Source organism: Xyrauchen texanus, chromosome 36 (genome assembly GCF_025860055.1).
Source record: "Xyrauchen texanus isolate HMW12.3.18 chromosome 36, RBS_HiC_50CHRs, whole genome shotgun sequence".
Lineage (NCBI taxonomy): Eukaryota > Metazoa > Chordata > Actinopteri > Cypriniformes > Catostomidae > Xyrauchen > Xyrauchen texanus.
This window is the reverse complement of record NC_068311.1, coordinates 20,740,000-20,767,178: the sequence shown is the minus strand read 5'-3', so window position 1 is coordinate 20,767,178 and position 27,179 is coordinate 20,740,000. Positions and strand designations below refer to the sequence as shown.

Below are 27,179 nucleotides of genomic sequence, written 5' to 3'. Positions count from 1 at the left end.
TGTTAACACAAAACTTCCATTGTTTTAGCACTAAAAACAATGTAAGTTCTGGCGTGAACATGTGCCCCTCTGAACGATTTGAAAAATAACTGCTATTGAATTGAAAAGATAGAATGCTATGTTCATTAAAACAATTCCTTTTGTGTTCTGCATAAGAAAGAAAGACATTTTTACTTTTGGATGAACTAATCTGTTATTATGTACCCCTTGGTTTTTAATTTACTGGCTCTTAACTTAATGAAAAGATACAAATAAACTGTATATGTTAAGATATCGACCATGTTTAGGAAATTATTGATCTAACATTTTAGTTTTTGTAATTGTTTCTTCAGCTAGCACAGTGCCTTACTACAGGTGCAAATCCAGCTGCCAACATCACATGGTTCAAGAACAAAACGCCACTCATGCCTGATGAAACAGGTACAAAAAATGTATTATTGATACACTATGCTTCATGCCCATTGAATGTTCTGAAAACCTTAGGTATTTTGTTTTATTAACCAGTAGTGGGTTTTTCTGTTCATTGCAGCCATTAAAATCACCACAGTTGTGGATGTTGATAGTGAGACAGGACTGTCCACCACAACCTCTAAGCTTGATTATGCTGCAGTGAAGGAAGACATTGATGCCCAGTTTACCTGTCGAGTTCAACACATCGGGTCTGCTGAAATGGAGTCTGCAGCTGTTAACCTCACTGTAATCTGTACGTTTCTTTCTTTCACTGCCTATAGAAAGTCTTTGGACAGTGTTACTCCTATTTGGGACATTTAACATGCTAAAAATTGTGTTTTCCTCCTAAAGCTTTATTATTTTCCTCTGTAACTCTCTACCAAACAACAGCATTGTGAATGAATGTATTCAAAACTGAAGTGGTTAATGGCCTAATGTTTGAGATAATTCACATGATTATTCAGAACGACCGTTTAAAGTGCCTATTTAAAATAAAACCATTTTGTCCTGCCTCTGGGCATTATTGTAAAGGAACTAGCCCCACTACTAACTCTAAGAAGCATTTCTCACCATGAGAGCACACTCAAAGCCTCATCTATTGAGCTGAAGGGCCTCTTCTATCTCAAAAGGAGTTCCTCTGAAGTGCACTTATCTGCATTAGCTCTACCAGGGTTTTAATCTTCCTCTCTGTGCTGCCCTTCCTGCTTCACAAGTGCCCTCTTTCCACAGACCCCACCGAAAAGGTCACTCTCCAGGTAATGTCCCAGGGTCCTTTTAAGGAAGGGGACAATGTGACCCTCAAATGCACGGCTGATGGAAACCCCCCACCTAAAAGCTACAGCTTTTATATCAAGGTATGTCTGCTTAGGGTCTCTTTCCAGCCCTTTTCTGCTGGCCTGATAAAGCTTTGCTAAGTGTACCTCTCTTTCTCTGCAGGGGGAGAAAAAGACTGTGGAGAACGCCAACACATACACATTGGCCCACCTCACTCGGGCTAGCACTGGGGAAATCAAATGCTCACTGGTGGACGATGAAGATATGACAGCTCTTGCATTCATCACAGTTGACTGTAAGGAAATGTTTCATTAACATGACTTTACATGCATTGTTTTTCAAAGCTAACAATTTGAATTGTCTCTTTCCCCCAAAGATCTTGATGTGTTCCTCGACACCACTGGTAAAGTTTCAAAGAAACTTGGCGAGAGCTTTGAGACTGTTCTAAATGTCAGTGCCTCAGGAAAGCATCAAATATCCTGGAGAAAGGTGGAACACAAATATCTCTATAAAATTCATGGCATTAAAAATTAAACTTTGGGATGTTTCATCATTCATAAATACTGAAAATCTTTTTTAGGGCAATTACAAGCTGGATAACCACCCACCCAAGTTTGACAATTTGAAGTACTCTGACGCAGGAGTGTATGAGTGTGTTGTTTCCATGGCTGGCCTCCAGAAAACACGTACATTTGAATTGATAGTTGAAGGTAAGCTTGCAGTACTATTTGTACATAAATTATCCATGTATAAATTCTCTTAAAGGGATAGCTCTCCCTAAACTGAAAATTCACCACTTCAAGTCAGGCGCCAGCAAGGTGGAGGAGGGGTACTGGTATGGGCTGCTATCATTAAGGATGAGGTAGTTGGACCTTTTTGAGTTTAAGATGGACTGAAACTCAACTCACAAACCTCAGCATTCAAGAAGGTCATGATTTTTATGCAGGACAATGCTCTATCACATGCATCCAAGTACTCAACTGCATTGCTATCCATCAAGGGCCTCAAAGATGTCCTAATAATGACTTGGCCCCCTTCCTCACCTGACTTAAATCCTATTGAGAACTTGTGAGCCCTTCCTAAATGTGTGATTTACAGTGAGGGAAGACAATACACCCCTTTGAACAGCATTTGGGAGGCTGTGGTTGCTGCTTCAGCGAAAGTTGATCATGAACAGATTAAGAAACTGACGGACTCCATGGATGGATTTCTTTTAGTTGCTGAATAATTGTGCACACTAATAGTTGCCTAATAATTGTGCACACTAATAGTTGCCTAATAATTGTGCACACTAATAATGGCCTAATAATTGTGCACAGTAATAGTTGCCTAATAATTGTGCACATAAATAGTTGCCTAATGATTGTGCACAGTAAAAGGTGCCTGATAATTGGGCACACTAATAGTTGCCTAATAATTGTGCACACTAATAATTGCCTAATGATTGTGCACACTAATAGTTGCCTAATAATTGTGCTCACTAATAGTTGCCTAATAATTGTGCACACTAATAATTGCCTAATGATTGTGCACACTAATAATTGCCTAATGATTGTGCACATAAACAGTTGCCTAATAATTGTGCACACTAATAATTGCCTAATAATTGTGCACACTAGTAATTGCCTAATGATTGTGCACACTAATAATTGCCTAATGATTGTGCACATACATAGTTGCATAATGATTGTGCACATAAATAGTTGCATAATGATTGTGCACATAAATAGTTGCCTAATAATTGTGCACACTAATAATTGTGCACACTAGTAATTGCCTAATGATTGTGCACACTAATAATTGCCTAATAATTGTGCACAGTAATAATTGCCTAATGATTGTGCACATACATAGTTGCATAATGATTGTGCACACTAATAATTGCATAATGATTGTGCACACTAATAATTGCCTAACGATTGTGCACATAAACAGTTGCCCAATAATTGTGCACACTAATAATTGCCTAATAATTGTGCACACTAGTAATTGCCTAATGATTGTGCACACTAATAATTGCCTAATGATTGTGCACACTAATAATTGCCTAATAATTGTGCACATACATAGTTGCATAATGATTGTGCACATAAATAGTTGCATAATGATTGTGCACACTAGTAATTGCCTAATAATTGTGCACACTAGTAATTGCCTAATGATTGTGCACACTAGTAATTGCCTAATAATTGTGCACACTAGTAATTGCCTAATAATTGTGCACACTAATAATTGCCTAATAATTGTGCACACTAGTAATTGCCTAATGATTGTGCACAGTAATAATTGCCTAATGATTGTGCACATACATAGTTGCGTAATGATTGTGCACATAAATAGTTGCATGATGATTGTGCACACTAATAATTGCATAATGATTGTGCACACTAATAACTGCCTAACGATTGTGCACATAAACAGTTGCCTAATAATTGTGCACACTAGTAATTGCCTAATGATTGTGCACACTAATAATTGCCTAATAATTGTGCACACTAATAATTGCCTAATGATTGTGCACACTAATAATTGCATAATAATTGTGCACACTAATAATTGCCTAATAATTGTGCACACTAGTAATTGCCTAATGATTGTGCACACTAGTAATTGCCTAATAATTGTGCACACTAGTAATTGCCTAATAATTGTGCACACTAATAATTGCCTAATGATTGTGCACACTAATAATTGCCTAATGATTGTGCACATACATAGTTGCATAATGATTGTGCACACTAATAATTGCCTAATAATTGTGCACACTAGTAATTGTCTAATGATTGTGCACACTAATAATTGCCTAATAATTGTGCACACTAGTAATTGCCTAATAATTGTGCACACTAGTAATTGTCTAATGATTGTGCACACTAATAATTGCCTAATAATTGTGCACACTAGTAATTGCCTAATGATTGTGCACAGTAATAATTGCCTAATGATTGTGCACATACGTCGTTGCATAATGATTGTGCACATAAATAGTTGCATAATGATTGTGCACATAAATAGTTGCCTAATAATTGTGCACATAAATAGTTGCCTAATAATTGTGCACACTAATAATTGCCTAATGATTGTGCACATACATAGTTGCCTAATGATTGTGCACACTAATAATTGCCTAATAATTGTGCACACTAGTAATTGCCTAATGATTGTGCACAGTAATAATTGCCTAATGATTGTGCACATACGTCGTTGCATAATGATTGTGCACATAAATAGTTGCATAATGATTGTGCACATAAATAGTTGCCTAATAATTGTGCACATAAATAGTTGCCTAATAATTGTGCACACTAATAATTGCCTAATGATTGTGCACATACATAGTTGCCTAATGATTGTGCACATAAACAGTTGCCTAATAATTGTGCACACTAATAATTGCCTAATGATTGTGCACACTAATAATTGCCTAATGATTGTGCACACTAGTAATTGCCTAATGATTGTGCACATAAACAGTTGCCTAATGATTGTGCACACTAATAATTGCCTAATGATTGTGCACACTAATAATTGCCTAATGATTGTGCACACTAATAATTGCCTAATGATTGTGCACATAAACAGTTGCCTAATAATTGTGCACACTAATAATTGCCTAATAATTGTGCACACTATTAATTGCCTAATAATTGTGCACAATAGTAATTGCCTAATGATTGTGCACACTAATAATTGCCTAATAATTGTGCACACTAGTAATTGCCTAATGATTGTGCACATACATAGTTGCGTAATGATTGTGCACATAAATAGTTGCATAATGATTGTGCACATAAACAGTTGCCTAATAATTGTGCACACTAATAATTGCCTAATAATTGTGCACACTATTAATTGCCTAATAATTGTGCACAATAGTAATTGCCTAATGATTGTGCACACTAATAATTGCCTAATAATTGTGCACACTAGTAATTGCCTAATGATTGTGCACATACATAGTTGCGTAATGATTGTGCACATAAATAGTTGCATAATGATTGTGCACATAAACAGTTGCCTAATAATTGTGCACACTAATAATTGCCTAATAATTGTGCACACTAGTAATTGTCTAATGATTGTGCACACTAATAATTGCCTAATAATTGTGCACACTAGTAATTGCCTAATGATTGTGCACAGTAATAATTGCCTAATGATTGTGCACATACGTCGTTGCATAATGATTGTGCACATAAATAGTTGCATAATGATTGTGCACATAAATAGTTGCCTAATAATTGTGCACATAAATAGTTGCCTAATAATTGTGCACACTAATAATTGCCTAATGATTGTGCACATACATAGTTGCCTAATGATTGTGCACATAAACAGTTGCCTAATAATTGTGCACACTAATAATTGCCTAATGATTGTGCACACTAATAATTGCCTAATGATTGTGCACACTAGTAATTGCCTAATGATTGTGCACATAAACAGTTGCCTAATGATTGTGCACATAAATAGTTGCCTAATGATTGTGCACACTAATAATTGCCTAATGATTGTGCACACTAATAATTGCCTAATGATTGTGCACATAAACAGTTGCCTAATAATTGTGCACACTAATAATTGCCTAATAATTGTGCACACTATTAATTGCCTAATAATTGTGCACAATAGTAATTGCCTAATGATTGTGCACACTAATAATTGCCTAATAATTGTGCACACTAGTAATTGCCTAATGATTGTGCACATACATAGTTGCGTAATGATTGTGCACATAAATAGTTGCATAATGATTGTGCACATAAACAGTTGCCTAATAATTGTGCACACTAATAATTGCCTAATAATTGTGCACACTAGTAATTGCCTAATGATTGTGCACACTAATAATTGCCTAATAATTGTGCACACTAGTAATTGCCTAATGATTGTGCACATACATAGTTGCGTAATGATTGTGCACATAAATAGTTGCATAATGATTGTGCACGTAAATAGTTGCCTAATAATTGTGCACACTAATAATTGTGCACACTAGTAATTGCCTAATGATTGTGCACACTAATAATTGCCTAATCATTGTGCACACTAGTAATTGCCTAATGATTGTGCACACTAATAATTGCCTAATGATTGTGCACATAAATAGTTGCATAATGATTGTGCACATAAATAGTTGCATAATGATTGTGCACATAAATAGTTGCATAATGATTGTGCACACTAATAATTGCCTAATGATTGTGCACATAAACAGTTGCCTAATAATTGTGCACACTAATAATTGCCTAATAATTGTGCACACTAGTAATTGTCTAATGATTGTGTACACTAATAATTGCCTAATAATTGTGCACACTAGTAATTGTCTAATGATTGTGCACACTAATAATTGCCTAATAATTGTGCACACTAGTAATTGCCTAATGATTGTGCACAGTAATAATTGCCTAATGATTGTGCACATAAATAGTTGCATAATGATTGTGCACACTAATAATTGCCTAATGATTGTGCACATAAATAGTTGCCTAATAATTGTGCACACTAATAATTGCCTAATGATTGTGCACATACATAGTTGCCTAATGATTGTGCACATAAACAGTTGCCTAATAATTGTGTACACTAGTAATTGCCTAATGATTGTGCACATAGTTGCCTAATGATTGTGCACAGTAATAATTGCCTAATGATTGTGCACATAAACAATTGCCTAATGATTGTGCACACTAATAATTGCCTAATGATTGTGCACACTAATAATTGCCTAATGATTGTGCACATACATAGTTGCATAATAATTGTGCACACTAATAATTGCCTAATAATTGTGCACACTAGTAATTGCCTAATGATTGTGCACATACATAGTTGCGTAATGATTGTGCACATAAATAGTTGCATAATGATTGTGCACATAAATAGTTGCCTAATAATTGTGCACACTAATAATTGTGCACACTAGTAATTGCCTAATGATTGTGCACACTAATAATTGCCTAATAATTGTGCACACTAGTAATTGCCTAATGATTGTGCACACTAATAATTGCCTAATGATTGTGCACATACATAGTTGCATAATGATTGTGCACACTAATAATTGCATAATGATTGTGCACATAAATAGTTGCATAATGATTGTGCACATAAATAGTTGCATAATGATTGTGCACATAAATAGTTGCATAATGATTGTGCACATAAATAGTTGCATAATGATTGTGCACATAAATAGTTGCATAATGATTGTGCACACTAATAATTGCCTAATGATTGTGCACATAAACAGTTGCCCAATAATTGTGCACACTAATAATTGCCTAATAATTGTGCACACTAATAATTGCCTAATAATTGTGCACATTAGTAATTGCCTAATGATTGTGCACACAAATAGTTGCCTAATAATTGTGCACACTAATAATTGCCTAATGATTGTGCACATACATAGTTGCCTAATGATTGTGCACAGTAATAATTGCCTAATGATTGTGCACAGTAATAATTGCCTAATTATTGTGCACATACATAGTTGCCTAATGATTGTGCACAGTAATAATTGCCTAATGATTGTGCACATACATAGTTGCCTAATGATTGTGCACAGTAAAAATTGCCTAATGATTGTGCACACTAATAATTGCCTAATGATTGTGCACAGTAATAATTGCCTAATGATTGTGCACACTAATTATTGCCTAATGATTGTGCACACTAATAATTGCCTAATGATTGTGCACATACATAGTTGCCTAATGATTGTGCACACTAATAATTGCCTAATGATTGTGCACACTAATAATTGCCTAATGATTGTGCACACTAATTATTGCCTAATGATTGTGCACACTAATAATTGCCTAATGATTGTGCACATACATAGTTGCCTAATAATTGTGCACACTAATAATTGCCTAATGATTGTGCACATACATAGTTGCCTAATGATTGTGCACAGTAATAATTGCCTAATGATTGTGCACAGTAATAATTGCCTAATGATTGTGTACACTAGTAATTGCCTAATGATTGTGCACATACATAGTTGCGTAATGATTGTGCACATACATAGTTGCCTAATGATTGTGCACAGTAATAATTGCCTAATGATTGTGCACACTAATAATTGCCTAATGATTGTGCACATACATAGTTGCCTAATAATTGTGCACACTAATAATTGCCTAATGATTGTGCACATACATAGTTGCCTAATGATTGTGCACAGTAATAATTGCCTAATGATTGTGCACAGTAATAATTGCCTAATGATTGTGTACACTAGTAATTGCCTAATGATTGTGCACAGTAATAATTGCCTAATGATTGTGCACACTAGTAATTGCCTAATGATTGTGCACATACATAGTTGCCTAATGATTGTGCACACTAGTAATTGCCTAATGATTGTGCACAGTAAAAATTGCCTAATGATTGTGCACACTAATAATTGCCTAATGATTGTGCACATACATATTTGCCTAATGATTGTGCACAGTAATAATTGCCTAATGATTGTGCACACTAATTATTGCCTAATGATTGTGCACAGTAATAGTTGCCTAATAATTGTGCACACTAATAATTGCCTAATAATTGTGCACACTAATAATTGCCTAATAATTGCATATAACAAGAGAAGGTGTGGGTGAGAATCGAGATTGAGATCATTCAAATGAAGGTCGCAGTGCATCAAAAAATCTATATTTTTACTCGTTCCAAGTCACTATAGAAAAAATGTGCAATTAAAGTGAGTGGTGATTGAGGATGTCAGTTCCAAATATTCTGTCTATTATCCGTTTTCCATGTAAGAAAGAAAGTCTCATGGATTTGGAACAACACTAGTGTGAGTAAATGATGACAGAATTAAAAAAATTGAGAAAACTATCCCTTGCAACTATTGGGTACAGTGTGAGTTTACATTATTAATCAGAGAAATCTGAATTAGTTGTGGAATTTTAGAGTATCTTCTATATATTTTTTGATAGCTGATGACATGAATCTGTTTGCAGGTCGTCCAGTGATCAAAAACCTAATCAAGAAGCGCAGTGATGAAAGCATGACCAAGGTTTTGAGATGTGAGGCTGAAGGCTCTCCAAAGCCCACTGTAGAGTGGAGTGTCAATGGCACAAATGTAAGTCTGAACTCTCTGACTAGGGATTTGCAAAATTAAGTTTCATTAACAAGGTTCGGGAGGAGCAAGTTCAGTTAATCTGACCAATAACACTGCCAGAATTAAGGTTGCAACGTATGAGATTTTCACGGTATGATAACCGTCTCAGAAAATTTCACGGTATACGGTATTACACAATTACTATTATCAGGGAAAACAGAAGTGTTATTTTATTTATCCATTTATTTTTGAGCAAACACTTTATTATAATTGAAACTTGAAACCATTTATTTTATTGAAGTATGTGTAAAAAAAGTCTCCCTTTTGAAAATAAAATAATTCCAACAGAATTATAAATATGATAAAACATAGCATGTAACTATAACATGTTACTTAACTAAAGCATGTTAGTTTACATGTTATCATAGTATGTTAAATTAACTACTAAATGAAAAATAACATCAGCTGTGTGAGCTTTTAAAGTAATGTCCTATGATTATTAATAATTAACATATACTGCTCCTGTCTGTCCCTTTATCTCAATGGTTCTAAACTGGTTTTGCTTCAGGACAGATTTTACATTGGACATCAAGTGGCGACCTGCCATAGATTAAACATAACCTGTATTTAATGTGTCCTGGGTTGCATTTCCTTTTATGTTGTATAGTTTTGTTCATGGTTTTCCAGTACAAGGACATGCATCAAGTGACATTATTTTTGTTGTTGACGTCAACAATAAAATCTACAGGAAGTTTTCTCTCCCCCTTTTAAAAATTGAAGAACAGATTAACTTATATGGGCCCATTATTATCCCGTTTGTTACCTAATATTAAATATTTATACACATATTACACAGAAGGAATGGCTCCTCATTACCATGGTTAGGTCAGTGTGCTAGTCTTACATAATAGTAATAATAATAAATTAATGTATTTATGAAAAAATAAATACTATCTGAAACACATTTTGAAAAATGCCACTGTTGATATAAAATGAGGTCTAATAGATTCTACCTTTAGATTATTTAATATGAAACTATAACATTTTGTCAAAATATAACAGTTACTTTGACTCGTGTAAAATCCTGAAACAACTTTGTAAAGTTGATGGTGTGTAATTTTGTATTTATAAATTTTTTTGGCGCATAGCACAGTGTAGATCTTTTCCTACTCAGTGCTGTTTGGCATGTCAGGGCTGCTACTGTTTGAGAGGTTCGAATTGACAATCTCTAACACTTTAAACTAGAAAACTCTCACTATAATTGAAATTGGTCACATCAGTTTTGATGTCTGCGCTCCGCAATATCGAGGGAAGCCCAGTTGTTGAACGCGCGCATCAGAGAGAAGAACAGATCATTAGCGCGAGCTCGTTACACTCACGAAAGTGCAGATGAGAAGTCTTTAGCTATTTGCGAGATTATCATTAAATCTGCCTCGGCAGTCCTAAATAGTCTATCACTCGGGTGGCCGCCGAAATATCTTCAATGGGAGAAGTTACCATGGCATTGTTATTTCCCTGCTGTCCGCAACCCAGTCCGAATAGACCAGTTGAGAAACACTGCTTTAACTCACACACTCATGTCAGACCCCCTCGCCTCGCTTCTCTCTGACATCTGCTGCATGTGTGTGTGTGGAGCAAGTTGACGAGTCTGACAAACAGTCGAGAAGGAAAGGAGATGCACACGTGCATGTGAGAATCTCGGTCCGGTTGCATTTTTTTCTCAATACCGTAGATAAGCAAATGTACATGGTATGATAACCGTCAATTTTCAAACCGTGGAATACCGTGAAACCGGTATACCGCTGCAACCCTAGCCAGAATTAAAGTATATAAACATTTGCTTACCTCTATCTGGCATCGAGGGTTCTGGCATTCGCCCCCACCCATTGCCCACAAAAAGACCCATGCGAGAGACTCTGATCGTCGGATGCAACTTAACTGCAAAGCATTCGCTCTCATCAGAACAGCTCTTCCGTCTAAATCAACATGTTTTTCAACAGAAGCAGCTCATTTGTTTTTACAGCAGTGACCAATACCACTTTAAGTGCTACTTTTACTTTCTTTCTTCCTAATTTCTACTCGCTTGAAATTGCATGAAGCTGTTTCCACAACTGCTGCTTCGGCACCGTAAACATGTGAAACAGCTCCCTACAAGTGTTTGTATGTTCTCTTACCTAAACTTTCCATCCGGAGCGGTCTGTTGCGTGAAGATGCTTCGGCAAATCTGTTCCCAAATCCCTTCTCACCTAATGCCGTGCGGGCACACGCACTGAGCGAGCTCAGTAAATGCAGCATAAACCATTCTCACATATATTGTATGCACTCCCATTGAACGATGTGTAGTCCCATGCTCAAGGATACAACCCATTCAGTTTTATCCTCTAGTTTTAAAGCAACTCTAACCACTACATTCAAACACAGCATGGCTCTCCCAATCAAACACAGGACAGCTCTCCCATTCAAACACAGCACGGGTTCCCCCGTTGAATCCCAGCAGGGCTCTTCCATTCCAATGCAGCGAGAGTCACCACGTCCAAGCCGTGAACTCTCCCATTCAAATCGCTGTGAGGGCTCTCCTGTTCAAATGTAGCATGGGCTCTCCCGTTCGAATCGCAGTAGGGGCACTACCATTCGAATGCAGCAAGAGTCACCATGTCCAGGCCGTGGGCTCTCCCGTTTCAATTGCAGTGAGGTCTCTTCCGTTCAAATGAGGGAAGACCCCGTTTGAATGCAGGCTTGGCTTACCCATTCGAATCGCCATGCAAACCTTACTTCAGTAGGATGTAGGATATGCAGCAGAGTAAATTATTTATGAGAATCAGACTAACACTAAGAGGACATTCAATTTACATTTCCAACATACCGAATTCCACTCAGCTCTCCCAAATTAAATTCCCTCTCAGTATAGCAAAACAAAACAGACCAAACCAAAAGAAGGCATTCAATTTTAATTTTCAATCTGCCCATTCCCATCCAGCCCTTTCAATCACTAGCACATCTCCATTACAGAGGGTCCCAATCCAGACAACCTCTCGATCCACTTTTCGTAGATGACAAAATCCAAGCAGTACCCGATCCTGTTTCCAAAAATACCTGAAATCCATTCTGATTATATCCGGCATCTCAGAAAAACCATACTCAAGCCGTTCCTTCTATTTCAGCGCCTCAACCACAGCAGCCCAAAAAGGCCTGTCCGAGCATCAAATACGCCTACTGGGCCGTTGGTCATCTGAGCTCATTTCCATGCAGCCATAACTGCTACTGTCCCTTCAGTGTTTCAACGTACATTTACGCTCCAATCTTTACCTATGCTACACCTCCCAGTTTCCTATACCCCGACGCTGACCCTAGCACGAGGCTGCCTCAGCTAGCGGTCCTGCTCGATTCTATCTTCTTTGGCACATCTGCCTATCTCACAAAAGCATGAGAAGCAAGAGCCCTTCACCCTGGATAGCGAGCCACACGTTTACACTATCCTCAACACAGGATTACATTAACTTGCGACTACTGAAATAAAGTTTCATTAACAAGGTTCAGGAAGAGCAAGTTAATTTAATCTGACCACACACTGCCAGAGTAAGCATATATATAAATAGCTCCACAGCTCCCTCCATTTCCCCATCTCCTCCTAATCTATTCCATCGATACTAATCCAAGTCCGAGGGGATATTCGAGCTCAGCTCAAGTCTCGAGCCCTTCGCCCTGGACAGTGAGCCACACGTTTACACTATCCTTAACATTGGATTACATTAACTTGCGAACTGATGGCAAACTCTTCAATCTTGGCCGTCTCAGATCCAAAACTCATCAAAGTCCTCATCAGAGAACTTGTATTCGCTGATGATGTCGCGCTGACAGCTCACACAGAACATGGCCTGCAAACACTCATCGACCACTTTGCCAATGCCTGCAAAGATTTCGGCCTGATAATCAATCTGAAAAAGACCAATGTCATGGGCCAGGATGTCAGAGACACCCCTTCCATAAACATTGGCAGCTACACCCTGGAAGCCATTCAGGACTTCACCTACTTGGGTTCCACCATCACCTGCAATTTGTCCCTTGTCACAGAAATTGACAAGCGCATTGGGAAGGCATCTACAGCTATGTTCAGGCTGACCAAAAGAGTATGGGAGAACAAATCCCTAACACTCAACACAAAAGTTCAGGTGTTCCATGCCTGTGTCCTTAGCACCCTCCTCTATGGGTCTGAGTCTTGGGCAACATACGCCCATCAAGAACACCGTCTAAACACATTCCACCTCCGCTGTCTCAGGCGCATCCTCGGTATTAGATGGCAATCTAATTTGTACTCTCTACTCAGTCAAAGGTGCCTGAGATGGCTTGGACACGTGCGTCGCATGCAGGATGGCAGAATACCCAAGGATTTCTTGTACGGCGAGCTGGCGTCAGGCACACGAGCCACTGGTCACCCAGTCCTGCGCTTCAAAGATGTCTGTAAACGGGATATGAAGAGCTGCGATATCAACCCGGTTGACTGGGAGCAAACTGCCAGCGACAGACTCTGCTGGCAGCAGGCTGTGAAAATAGGTCTTAGGAGAGGTGAGGAGAAAAAGCAGCGAATACCTCTGGAACTGTAAACACATTCACTTGCAATTACTGTGGCAAGGATTGTCACTCAAGGTTTGGCCTACTAAATCATTATAGGTGCTGCAAAACCTACAGTTGACCTCGTAAGGTGCAAAAATAAAATTTTCGTTCAAGACATACAGGCATATATATATACATTAACATACGAACTACTAAAACTACATATTCTCAAATTTGCATAGTTGGTCGGTTGCCTGAATGACTTGTCCACTAATCGATGTTCAGGAAGCACTGTGTTATTAGACTAGTTTTGGTTCACTTAAATGGATGTGTTTCTTAGAGCAGGGAATCCCAACCGGGGGAGTGTAAGTTCAGTTTGGTTTGATTCGCTCCGTGCATGTTTCCAAAGACGAGATCCATTTGTCATTAATTATGTCTTTCTTAAGTTGTTGATCAAAGTCAACATGTACCAAGTCACTGGATCTGTCGGAAGGAGGAAGCGGGACTCGGCATATTCTTTTCTCAATGAAGTCGTTTATTTACAATAAACGTGGCTTTTCAGCACACACACTTAAACGCACACACACACTCAGGCGTTTGAAGCAGAGCTCTCCCATATATATATATATGTATATATATATATATCCCATATATATATATATGTATATATATATATTAGGGCTGTCGATTTAACGTGTTAATTCAGTGTGATTAATTTGATAAAAAAACAAAACAAAAAAAAATTACGCAATTAATCGCCCCCGGACCGTATTAAGGAAGATTCCTTCCTGAGAAATGCAAGCTTGTAGTACCACCTGTTTACTCCAGAGGGCAGTAATTGAAACTTCAGCTGTATGAGCAACACACAGTTTATACAGTGAAGAAATCAACCCATCAGCATACAGAACAACATAAACATGCGTAACATTCTTGGGTTCAAAACACTTGATTGAGCACAAATCTGAACAAAGGGATCTCAAGTTGTGTTCTAAGTATTAAACTATATTTCACTTAAAAATTGGATGTTTATGATGCAACGCACACGAGACGCTACACAAACATGTCTGACACAGGTGTACATTGACGGGACCTTAAACAAGCCCTCATAATAAATCTCGAACTGATTGACATATTCACTTGTGAAATGGATTTCTGTGAACTGTATGCCAATAATTGACTTATGATCAATAATATGGTAGTAAACAATACATTGTATTCTAAAGCTGCTTTTTATATTGTCTTATTAATGATTAACATTTCTGCCACAAGAATGTAATTCATTTTAATTATCTGAATATTTTTAATTTAGATATATATTTTTTAATGTTTAAAGATAACTATGTATCATTATTTCATTATTATATATTGAATTATTTTTATATGAGTGGCTTTCTCAGCAAATATTTGTAAACTGAAAATTACACCATGTAATTAATTCGAATACAAATTTTAATCGATTGACAGCCCTAATATATATATACAGTGAGGAAAATAAGTATTTGAACACCCTGCTATTTTGCAAGTTCTCCCACTTGGAAATCATGGAGGGGTCTGAAATTGTCATCGTAGGTGCATGTCCACTGTGAGAGACATAATCTAAAAAAAAAAAATCCAGAAATCACAATGTATGATTTTTTAACTATTTATTTGTATGATACAGCTGCAAATAAGTATTTGAACACCTGTCTATCAGCTAGAATTCTGACCCTCAAAGATCTGTTAGTCTGCCTTTAAAATGTCCACCTCCACTCCATTTATTATCCTAAATTAGATGCACCTGTTTGAGGTCGTTAGCTGCATAAAGACACCTGTCCACCCCATACAATCAGTAAGAATCCAACTACTAACATGGCCAAGACCAAAGAGCTGTCCAAAGACACTAGAGACAAAATTGTACACCTCCACAAGGCTGGAAAGGGCTACGGGAAATTGCCAAGCAGCTTGGTGAAAAAAGGTCCACTGTTGGAGCAATCATTAGAAAATGGAAGAAGCTAAACATGACTGTCAATCTCCCTCGGACTGGGGCTCCATGCAAGATCTCACCTCGTGGGGTCTCAATGATCCTAAGAAAGGTGAGAAATCAGCCCAGAACTACATGGGAGGAGCTGGTCAATGACCTGAAAAGAGCTGGGACCACCGTTTCCAAGGTTACTGTTGGTAATACACTAAGACGTCATGGTTTGAAATCATGCATGGCACGGAAGGTTCCCCTACTTAAACCAGCACATGTCAAGGCCCGTCTTAAGTTTGCCAATGACCATTTGGATGATCCAGAGGAGTCATGGGAGAAAGTCATGTGGTCAGATGAGACCAAAATAGAACTTTTTGGTCATAATTCCACTAACCGTGTTTGGAGGAAGAAGAATGATGAGTACCATCCCAAGAACACCATCCCTACTGTGAAGCATGGGGGTGGTAGCATCATGCTTTGGGGGTGTTTTTCTGCACATGGGACAGGGCTGACTGCACTGTATTAAGGAGAGGATGACCGGGGCCATGTATTGCGAGATTTTGGGGAACAACCTCCTTCCCTCAGTTAGAGCATTGAAGATGGGTCGAGGCTGGGTCTTCCAACATGACAATGACCCGAAGCACACAGCCAGGATAACCAAGAAGTGGCTCTGTAAGAAGCATATCAAGGTTCTGGCGTGGCCTAGCCAGTCTCCAGACCTAAACCCAATAGAGAATCTTTGGAGGGAGCTCAAACTCCGTGTTTCTCAGCGACAGCCCAGAAACCTGACTGATCTAGAGAAGATCTGTGTGGAGGAGTGGGCCAAAATCCCTCCTGCAGTGTGTGCAAACCTGGTGAAAAACTACAGGAAACATTTGACCTCTGTAATTGCAAACAAAGGCTACTGTACCAAATATTAACATTGATTTTCTCAGGTGTTCAAATACTTATTTGCAGCTGTATCATACAAATAAATAGTTAAAAAATCATACATTGTGATTTCTGGATTTTTTTTTTAGATTATGTCTCTCATAGTGGACATGCACCTACGATGACAATTTCAGACCCCTCCATGATTTCCAAGTGGGAGAACTTGCAAAATAGCAGGGTGTTCAAATACTTATTTTCCTCACTGTATATAATATCTAGCCTTTGAAGATGGCTAAATACAAAAATGAAGATGAAGCGCTACAGAGTGGAATAGTCTTAAGACTTTTACATTAAAAATGCAACACACAGGATTAGCTCAATGTTCAAACAAACCAAACGACATGAGATGATGAGCCTTATACATACTTCCTGTATCATGTTGTTTTGTAATGGCACAAAATGATCTGTCAATGCAACTGAAGTGCATTATCAACCTTATTATGAGCGTACAGTCTGCTGTCTCTTTATGGAAGTACATGCTCCCTTAAAAGGGATCTAATTTGGCATACAAGTGGAAGATGGTAGAGCAATAGCGCCTTCTTGTGGAGCCTGTTAACGAGCACATGCGTACTATTGTTTATTATATTGCTTGGAATATTGTATTAACTAAGTCATTGTATATAACAGTCAGGTATATAACAGTGGTAATGTTTAAAGCTGATTTGTAAGGTAATGTAATGGATGTGATGTGGTGTAATTCCAGGTCGCTGAGACTGCTTATGTGGATGGCAAAATCACGTACAGCATCACAATTGTTCCAAAGGTTAATCTCACTGTGTCCTGCACTGTCTCTAATGTCTTGGGCTCTGACATTAAGAGCATTAATGTGTCAACACGTAAGTGTAACCCTTCCCCACTCCACTTTATCTTTGGTCTTATCTGACTTATCTGGAAATCATAACGCATCACAAGATTTATTCCTAATTCCTAATGTTTTTGGCATTTACCTCTTAGTATAGGTAATATAACATTACAACACATCAAACCATATTTAAAAGGATAGTTCACCCAAAAATTTGAATTCTTTCATCATTTACTCACCCTCATGCAGTCCCAGATGTGTTAAGACTTTCTGTCTTCTGCTGAACACAAATTAAATTTTTTAGAATAATATCTCAGCTCTGTAGGTCCATACAATGCAAGTGAATGGTGACCAAAACTTTGAAGCTCCAGAAAGCAAAAAGGCGGCATTAAAGGAGTCTTATTGATTGAAGATTTGGTCACCATTCACTTGCATTGTATGGACCAACAGTGCTGAGATATTCTCCTAAAAATCTTAATTTATGTTGTGCAGAAAAAATTAAGTCTTACACATCTGGGATGGCATGAGGGTGAGTAAATTATGTAAGAATTCAAATTTTTGGGTGAACTATTCCTTTAAGCCTCTTGGATCTTAATTAAAGCTCACTTTTCCTCTTCTATTTATGTTCTGTTTGTCGGGATGCTGGTCTATTTTCTCTCTGATTCTTACACTTGCTCTCACATTGCATGATTGAAATATCTTTCCAGTAACCCTAGACAAAAAGTGTTTTATTATATAACCAATAAGCATCTGATATTTTGTAATCACATGCACATTGTTGTTTCAAGAGATTCACTTGAAGTCGATTGGGGGTGGGGGGGAGAAAAAAATTGTTTGGACAATTGTTGACACTGAAGGCAAAATGTAATAAATAAAATTGTATGAATGTCATTGCATTTAGATAACAAAATATCCAACCAAGTGGCATCTGCATACAAATGATTCTAGAACTTTTTTCAGAAATAACTTCGCTCTTCTAAGCAATAACTTAAAACCAAATGGTCTCAATGTCCTTTTTAGTGGATGTATTTTACAAATGTGTGTCCCCTCAGTACATTTGTCATATTTTTAACAATAGATCTATTGTTTTACCATTTGAAACAACCTTATTTTTTCAGTGTTTTGCTTGTGTGGCTAAAATGTCCAAATACTTTTTGAAAACTGTGTTATGCAATGGGAAATTTCATTCCATGTGAATTCAAAACAATTGGAAGTTAATATGATTTCATATCTGATTACAGTTGTTGATGACGTGACTATGGACAAAAGAGGTAAGAAATTGAGCTGTTATCTACAATTGGGGCGGACAGTTTGTAAGACTCTTCATTTTATGTATGATCCCTTTTATGTGTTAGAAGGATACATGTCTATTTTAAGAAAGTTAAAGGTGCTGACATGCCCAGCATCCTGACAAATACTGTATCAGCCATCAGTCTTTTGCTTTTGTTTAATTATTGATAATGTATATTTTATTTTCAGTACTCTTACAATTGTCTGTCTTTTTCTTCTCACCAGCTGTTCATGCTCACTTCTAATTGTTTTACCTCTGTGTGTGTTTTTTTTTTTTTTTAGAAGATCAGAAAGATGAATATAGTGACCAGATGGCACTGGCTGTTGGCATTGTTGTTGGCCTGGTACTGGCCACACTTGCAATAGGGCTCGCCTACTGGCTGTATTTGAAAAAGTTCAGGTACATTGCATCTGCTTTTCATTAAACAGCAAAGACATAAACATTTATAACTTTCACATTTCTTATGTCTTGTGATTATTTAAAAATGTTTAACATTAAAAGAGGTGGATTGTGTAAACTAGAGTTGTTATAGGTTTGAATTTGTAACTTTCTTTCTGCATTTTAGTTTTTCATTAAAGAGATATTTCAGGGATAGTTCACCTAAAAATTTAAATTCTCTCATCATTTACTCACCCCCATGCCATCCCAGATGTGTATGAATTTATTTTTTTCTGCTGAACACTAATGAAGCTTTTTAGAAGAATATTTCAGCTCTGTAGGTCAATACAATGCAAGTGAATGTTGGCCAGAACTTTGCAGCTCCAAAATGCACATAAAGGCAACATAAAAGTAATCCATATTGACAGTGGTTAAATCTATATCTTCAGAAGCGATATGATACATGTGGGTGAGAAACAGATCAATATTTAAGTCCATTTTTACTATCAATTTCTACTTTCACATTCTTATTCTCTTGTTTTTAGCGATTTGCATTCTTTGCGCATATCGCCACCTACTGGGTGGGAAGGAGAATTTATAGTAAAAAAGGACTTAAATATTGATCTGTTTCTCACCCCACATCTATCATATCACTTCTGAAGATATAGATTTAACCACTGTCAATATGGATTACTTTTATGCTGCCTTTATATGCTTTTTGAACCTTCAATGTTCTTGCCACCATTAATTTGCATTGTATGGACCCACAGAGCTGAATATTCTTCTAAAAGTCTTTGAGAGGATTTTCATTTTTTGGTGAACTATAAAGATAACATGTAATCTTAAATCTACATAGGCAAGGCACTTGGAAAACTGGAGAAAAGGAGGATGGATCAGCGGAGGAGAGCAAGAAACTGGAAGAAAATCAGAGCCAAAAAACAGACGTGTAATGTCAAATGAGCCATTCAGGGTGAGACAGTAAGAGATTTGTAAAACCAGCTCTGTGTGAATTCAGGAACAGCACAGTTTGTGTTTTAACCAATAATAAAATTAATTATGTTTAAAAATATTCTCTTTTCTCAGGATTTATTTGAATACAGTCCCTTTGTTCCACTGTAGAAATGAGCAGTTGGTCAAATCTGTGAAAAAAATAAAGAGCTGTAATGGAGAGCCTGAGTAGCTGTGTCTCCACCATCGTCTGTAATGTGTCTTTGCCTCCCCTATGAAAGGGGATTTAATTAATTATGTTGTAAAATATGTTATTCTTTTGCATTGAAGATCAAGTCAGAAACATGTGTCTGTATAGTGTTCATTCAAATTGTTGGTTTCCCTAATATTGGTTTGGTCCCTGTGGAAAAAAAGTTATTTTGTTTTGTTTTTTTATGTGCCCCAATTATTCAGTACATTGATATGTATGATGTCACATGGTGTGTAGAAATACAGTGGCCTTTAGTCTCTTTTCTTTTGTAATTTCGTACAGTACCTAATCTGTGGCATGATTTTCGCAGCTATACTGAACACTTTCAGGACTTATCAAGCCCATGAAAAGTCAAACTGTGAAAAGAAACAAAACTGATATTATATTATATATATTATACCCATCAGGATGTATAAATCAATTATTTACCAGTTTACCTAGACCTTATAAGACTGTAACCTTTCAAATTTCAATGCATGTTTTTTTTATTTTGGAAGTTATTAAAGATATAATAGAGGGACCAATGTTTGTTTGATTATGAAAACTATGCCCTTTGCTTGGATTGTTTTGATTTATTGTTTTTATTTTTTTATGACCAAAAAAACCCATGTTAAATTAGAATCATATTACAACATTTTTGTTGATACATTGCTTTAAACACATTTTCATTTTTTCTGGAAAATGGAAAACTGCTCTCTGTACTGTACATTGCCACTCCCTTTTTCTTATAGTATTTCTTTTAGTTTTGCAGCAGAATTGTATGTGGTTCACACATTACTTGTAAATATGGTAAACCTTTTGTTGTTGTTGTTGTTTTATGTTCTATTTATATTTTTAAGGTTTAGCTAAGTGGCAGTGTTTCAACAATGTTAGTTTTAGTAATTCTTCCTAGAAAAACTAAATTTGAATGGTACAGTACAATCTATGGTATTTACTTGCAGGCTTTGAAATTGTGAAGTTTAATCTTCCAGCTTTCCGTTTTGATTTGTGGTATTTCTGCATTTCCACAGTTCAGTAGTGCTTCAGAGTGTATTCAAACCATCCTCGAGAACAAAGAGGTTGAATGAGGCCATGCAAGTATTGTACATACTGACCATTGTTTTGTACTTTTAGTTCAAATAAAATGTACATTTTTAGGGAAGAGTTTTTCATTGTTTTAATTTGTTCCTGTTTTATTGACCACGCCTCCACTTTGTATCCCTACAGCTACACTTTAACTACATATAAAATCACTATAGAATCACTACAAAGGATATTTGTTGCACTTTTCATGTAGTTTATTTAAGAATTATTTAATGGAACTTATTCTAATAAATCAAATAAATTAATTTATGTGATTATTAATAGTACAAATGTTTGGATGATCAGTCATGACATATTTCACATGAACTAACAATATTATTTGCTTGTTCTTCTATTGCAAACAAAATCCCATCCCATCACTTTGTCCCTTAGAAAATACATAATGATATCCTTATTTTAAAGGGATAGTTCACCCAGAATTTTTTTTTAAATGTGCTCAGTGAAGTCATACAATAGCAGTTTATGATGACCACCTCTTCAAGATTCAAAAGGATGCAAAAGTATAATTCAGAAGTCAGAAGAATAAATCATTTAATGTGACTCACAGTATTGTTTAGATGGATTATGATAAGGTTTGGAGAGACACATGCAAAAATATAATTAATTATTTCATGAAAATAATGAGAGTACACAAGGGCATTCAAGTGAAAATTGCTTTGTGGGAACAATCGGACCACCACAGAGACATTAACAAGAAAATTGTTACATATTGTACTTATGGTTACATATTTTCAAGAAGATAAAGTTATAATGTCAGTTTATCTATGTGACCAGCACATTACACATTCTAGTGCATAAACATTCCACCATGTCCTACCAATATATAACATTTTAAAATAAATGTTACAAACCATATCTGAACAGTTCCATATGTCATCCAATATATCAATGATATATTATCATTGATGGAGATTTGATTACTTCATTTAAAATAATAATAACAAAAAAGCTTTTTCTTATACAGCAATTTTTTCTCCAAAATAAAAAAAAAAGTAATTAAAATCTCCTTCCTGCCCAGTAGGTGGCTATATCATATATGAACAAAGAATATGAAATGCCAAAGACAAAAGAAGAATGTGAGAGTGGAAGTGGAGATTTAAAGTAAAAAAGGACTTAAATATTGAATGATACATTTATACAGTGTTTTTTCCGACACTACACTCACAGTGCATTAAACAGTGAACAGGGGACTCTCTTCAGTCACCACCAGTGTGCAGTATCCACCTGGATGATGTGAAGGCAGTCACAGTGCGCTTGCCCACACAACAGCTATTGGTGGAGAGGAGAGAGTAGAGTTATAGAGCCAATGAATGGATGGGTATTATTAAGAGGCCATGATTGAGAAGGGCCAATGGAGGGAATTTGGCCAGGACACCAGAGTGACACCCTCACTCTTTACGAAGAGTGCCCTGCGAGTGTCCCCATCATTATCTGGGGCATTAGGACCCACGCAGACTGCAGGATGAGCACCCTCTGCTGGCCTCCCTAATACTTCTTCCATACTGATTCCAAATATGGATCTGTTTCTCATCCACCCCTGACATATTGCTTCTGAAGCGTATTATGGATTACTTTTACACTGCCTTTATGTGCTTTTTAGACCTTCAAAGTTCTGGTCACCATTCATTGCATTGTATCGACCTACAGAGCTAAAAATCTTAATTTGTGTTCAGTAGAAGAAAGAAAGTAATTCACATCTGGGATGGCATATGGAGTGAGTGAACGAAAAGAGAATTTTCCTTTTTGGATGAACTATCCCATTAAGTAGTTGCGTAGTGAATACTGGAATCAGCAACAACATTAAGACACTTTGGTATTGTCATAAGCATGATCGAATGGCTAGAAGCAACAAATTGGCAAGGAACAGCTGGGTTCAAGGGATTTTAAAATTAAGAAAATTTCTGTCAATTATAAAACAGCATTTTTATTGGAGTAATAAATGGGTCATCATCATACAAATTCGAAAATGGTGAAAGAAATGAATTCAAATGGTTATCATCAAGTGTTGCGCCACAGTTTTTGCTTTCTGGTGCAGCTGTTGCTGTCCATGGTTCTGTAATGGGCAGCAAAGATTATGATATTTCAGCTCAATACAAACACAATCACCAAGCTCACTAACTCACTAGGGCCAGATCTTTACTAGAGAATCAAACGGCTGTAAAAATAAAAAAATAATAGAAACAAATTCTAAATGAGCAGGACGAGGAATCACACACGCTTGAAAGAAACTTTTAGTTTTACTATTATTATTATTTATAATAATAAATGTATTATTTATTATTAAAGTTTTATTCAACTTTCAACTTAATAAAGTCAGATTTTTAACAAGTTAATTAGGTGCACCACCTGCAAACTTAATGACACCTGGAATGCCATAGCTGGTGTTTAAAAACTTTACTATGAAATAACCTAAAGTTTACAGTATATACTGTATTTAGTGTTAAATATTTTCATACATTAAAGGTGCACTAAGTAATTTTTTCCTCAGTAAAAAGGTTTAAATCCTATAGACATGAATTGTAATTTTGCAATATATATTTGTAATACATTCTTGAGTAACTGCAACTCACACCATAACTCTTTTGCATAATGTAGCAAACTCTCAACAAACTCTAAGTTGCACACTGGCATAAAAACAAATTAGCTGGGTGTCACGTGACTCCATGTGAGGTTCGGACGTGTGAACGGCAAGCTCTGTGCATCATGCTAGATAACTGTGCTATGAAGTCAACATGGCAAAGAAGTGAAAATCCTTGGGATCTGGAGATATTAAAAGACACTTACGTGCTCAAGCTGAAACCTCTGATGGGCCTGCAGATCAGGGACTCGACTTGGACGGTGCGAAATCCAGTGTCAACTGTCCAACATGTCTGTAATGTTGATGAAAGTTGTTGCCGACTTTGAGGATCTTGCTGTAATATGTCGATCGATTACTGGAAACAAAATTCTCTGAGTTGGTTAAAAGATTGTCAGACGTTGAGAGACAGATCAATTATCTGGAGTCACTGGAGAGGAAATCTGATCTGATAATCCGGTAGCAACCAAGATAGATTTGGAACTAGTTTTGTTTTTAATTGAAGATTTGGAGAACTGCAGTAGGCGAAATAATGTCCAAATTGTTGGAATTCCTGAGCATGAGGAAGGCAGAGATATGGTAAAATTCCTAGACGAGCACTTCCAAGGTCTCCTCGAAATAACAGGCCACAAGCTGGAAATCGAGCGAGCTCACATAGTCCCGGCTCGGAGACCGGCTGAGGGAGACAGGCCGATCAATTCTAGCCAAATTTCTGAGATCATCTGATAAATATCTTGTGTTACGCGAGGCGTGGAGCAAAGGAAAGCTTTCTTGGAAAAATCACAAAATGTTCTTGTTCCCAGACTTTGCGAATTCGACAACATGATCGATTCAAGGAATGTAAGAAACTCTTACATCAACAGAAGATACATTTGCACAGATGTTCCCGGCCAAGTTGAGAATAGATACTAAGGCTGGCCGATGGCAATGTACTGATTAAGCCATTTGATGTTTCTCATGTGGCCCACGAGTAAGCTCGTCTCGCCGTACATGCACTTGGTTGTCCGAGGAAGCTGAGCACCTTCTTTGTTTCTGTGACAGGGCGGCGGGCGGGGCTGGTCGTGATTTTACACACCCGGTCCCTTATCAGGCTAATTAAGCCTCAGAGAGGGATAAAGGCCGACTGCTGATGGTGGTGCAATAGAGAGAGAACATTTACGGGCAGCTGAAAGTCATGTGTGTGTTTGTGTCTTTTATATTTCATTAAAATATTATTTATATTGTCAAGCCGGTTCTTGCCTCTTCCTTTCTCTTAACCCCCTTTACAGTCTCTTTTTGTGCTGGTTCTGTCTAACAGTTTGTTTTGTAGAATATCACTCCTTCAGGACAGTTGTGGATGAATCTGCTTATTCTTTGTGCTTGTGCCTCCTATTGGCTGGAGTTTATTTTGTGGAGTATTTTTTATAGGACATTAGAAGGATTATGTCATCTGCAAAAAAATCCAAAGCAGAGTTGGAAGAGAATATTAAAAGTACAGAGACAGAACTGAAGCGCTGAATGTCATCTGATGGCCTCAGAGAATTTACCCGATTTAAATACAGATATAATACTGTTTTGTCATGGAAGGTGGAGTTTTGGCTATTCAGGGCAAGACAGTCATATTTTGAGTCAGGTGACAAAGCAGGGAGGCTTTTGGGTAGATATATAAAGCAGAGAGAGTCTTTTTCTATCATTCCCTCAGTGAAATCTGCTTGTGGTGAAATATTTACCTTGGCCATTGATAATGCTTTTAAAGAATTCTATCTTGATCTCTATAGTTCCACGTCTTCGTCTACTGATGAAGATATTAGAAACTTTGTGGAACCATTAGAACTCCCTAAACTGACGACTGAGCAAAACAAATCTCTTGATTCAGAGATAACCTTGAAGGAGCTTGGAGAGGTAATTAAGGCCTTGCCTAAATGCAAGGCTCTGAGGCCATATGGCTTTTTCGCTGGATTTTTTAGATCTTTTGCTACAAAACTGGCTCTAATTTTGTTCAAAATTTATAAGGAATAATTAAAGAATGGAAAGCTTCCGCCAGCCATGACACAAGCCCAGATCAGCCTGATTCTTAAAAAGGACAAAGATACAAGTAAGTGTAGAAGTTATTGTCCAATTTCCCTGATCCAGCTAGACGTAAAAATATTGTCAAAAATTTTGACTACCGATTAAGTCAAGTTATGACATCTCTTATCTGGTGGGGTTTATTTGGGCGCAGCTTTTCTGATAACATTGGGCAATTCATCAATATAATTTGGTCAGTGGTGAATGATCAGACTCCGGTCGCTGCCATCTCACTTGATGCTGAAAAGGCATTTGACCATTAGCAGCCGCAATAAGAAACGAAGATGATTTTTCCTGGGGTGGTGGCGGGAGATGTGGCGCATAAGCTTTTGCTTTACGCTGATAATATTTTATTATTCGTGTCCGAAACCACTAGATCTATGCCTTGCCTCCACAGAATTATTCATTCCTTTTCTAAGTTATCAGGATACAGAGTCAATTGGTCTAAATCCAAAGCTTTGGCTCTGACAACGTACTGCTCAGTAACAGCTTTTCAGCCGGGTGCCTTCCAGTGGCCCAAACAGTGTGTTAAGTATTTGGGCATTTTATTCCCAGCAAATTTGTGTGATTTATTTAAAGTTCATTTTGACCCCTTAATAAAAAGGTTTTCGAGTGATGGGGGCAGGTGTGCTTCATTACATGTATCTATGATTGGGAAGGTTGATGTTATTCAAATGAATTGTATTCCAAAAATTAACTACCTGCTACAATCTCTCCCTGTAAATTTCCCCCTCTCTTATTTCAAGCAATTTGATAGTATAGTGAAGTCCTTCTTTGGAATGGTAAACGTCCCAGATTGCATTTCAATAAATTACATAGGCCAACTGACAAAGGTGGGCTAGGCCTTCCCAAGATTTTTTTTTATTATCATGCATTTTGGTCTCAGACAACCCAAAATTATGTATTAATAAGTCCCATTTCTCCTGGTCAGAGTGGATTGTGAGGGAGGTTAATACGCTCGGTGACCTGTATGAGAGTGGAGTGTTGAGATCGTTTGAAATTATGGTTCAACATTTTAGGATTCCCAGATCTCAGTTCTTTAGGTATTTACAGCTGTGCCACCTGCTCTG

General features: G+C 37.1%; 2 protein-coding genes across 9 annotated transcripts in view; one reads left to right on the top strand and one right to left on the bottom strand.

The window, feature by feature from the left end:
• The window catches only part of alcamb (activated leukocyte cell adhesion molecule b), a 35,430-nt gene extending 13,780 nt beyond the window's left edge, over positions 1 to 21,650 (top strand). Inside the window, exons 5-16 of one of the 3 annotated variants that reach the window (XM_052106539.1) lie at positions 333 to 420; positions 530 to 703; positions 1,180 to 1,304; positions 1,387 to 1,519; positions 1,601 to 1,713; positions 1,805 to 1,934; positions 9,204 to 9,325; positions 17,440 to 17,572; positions 18,780 to 18,809; positions 19,114 to 19,228; positions 20,064 to 20,177; positions 20,291 to 21,649. In XM_052106539.1, coding sequence (XP_051962499.1) covers positions 333 to 420; positions 530 to 703; positions 1,180 to 1,304; positions 1,387 to 1,519; positions 1,601 to 1,713; positions 1,805 to 1,934; positions 9,204 to 9,325; positions 17,440 to 17,572; positions 18,780 to 18,809; positions 19,114 to 19,228; positions 20,064 to 20,157 — 1,257 coding nt within the window. In that variant the 3' untranslated portion in view covers positions 20,158 to 20,177; positions 20,291 to 21,649. Of the gene's footprint in view, positions 1 to 332; positions 421 to 529; positions 704 to 1,179; positions 1,305 to 1,386; positions 1,520 to 1,600; positions 1,714 to 1,804; positions 1,935 to 9,203; positions 9,326 to 17,439; positions 17,573 to 18,779; positions 18,810 to 19,110; positions 19,229 to 20,063; positions 20,178 to 20,290 lie in introns of all 3 variants that reach the window. The other 2 variants (XM_052106538.1, XM_052106540.1) reach the window with 2 other exon arrangements.
• On the bottom strand, positions 2,913 to 8,773 carry LOC127629446 (uncharacterized). Of its 6 annotated transcripts, none has more exons than XM_052106547.1 (4): positions 8,187 to 8,773; positions 7,447 to 7,781; positions 7,242 to 7,365; positions 2,913 to 3,028 (listed from the first exon to the last, which is right to left on the bottom strand). In XM_052106547.1, the coding sequence occupies exons 1-4, from the start codon at positions 8,660 to 8,662 to the stop codon at positions 2,959 to 2,961; spliced, it is 1,005 nt and encodes a 334-aa protein (XP_051962507.1). In that variant the 5' UTR covers positions 8,663 to 8,773; the 3' UTR covers positions 2,913 to 2,958. The 6 variants fall into 6 exon arrangements, with proteins under 6 accessions (XP_051962507.1, XP_051962504.1, XP_051962506.1 ...); XM_052106546.1 differs by lacking the exon at positions 2,913 to 3,028 and adding an exon at positions 7,016 to 7,187; XM_052106544.1 differs by having other exon boundaries at positions 7,242 to 7,781.
• Positions 21,651 to 27,179: the final 5,529 nt, after the last annotated feature.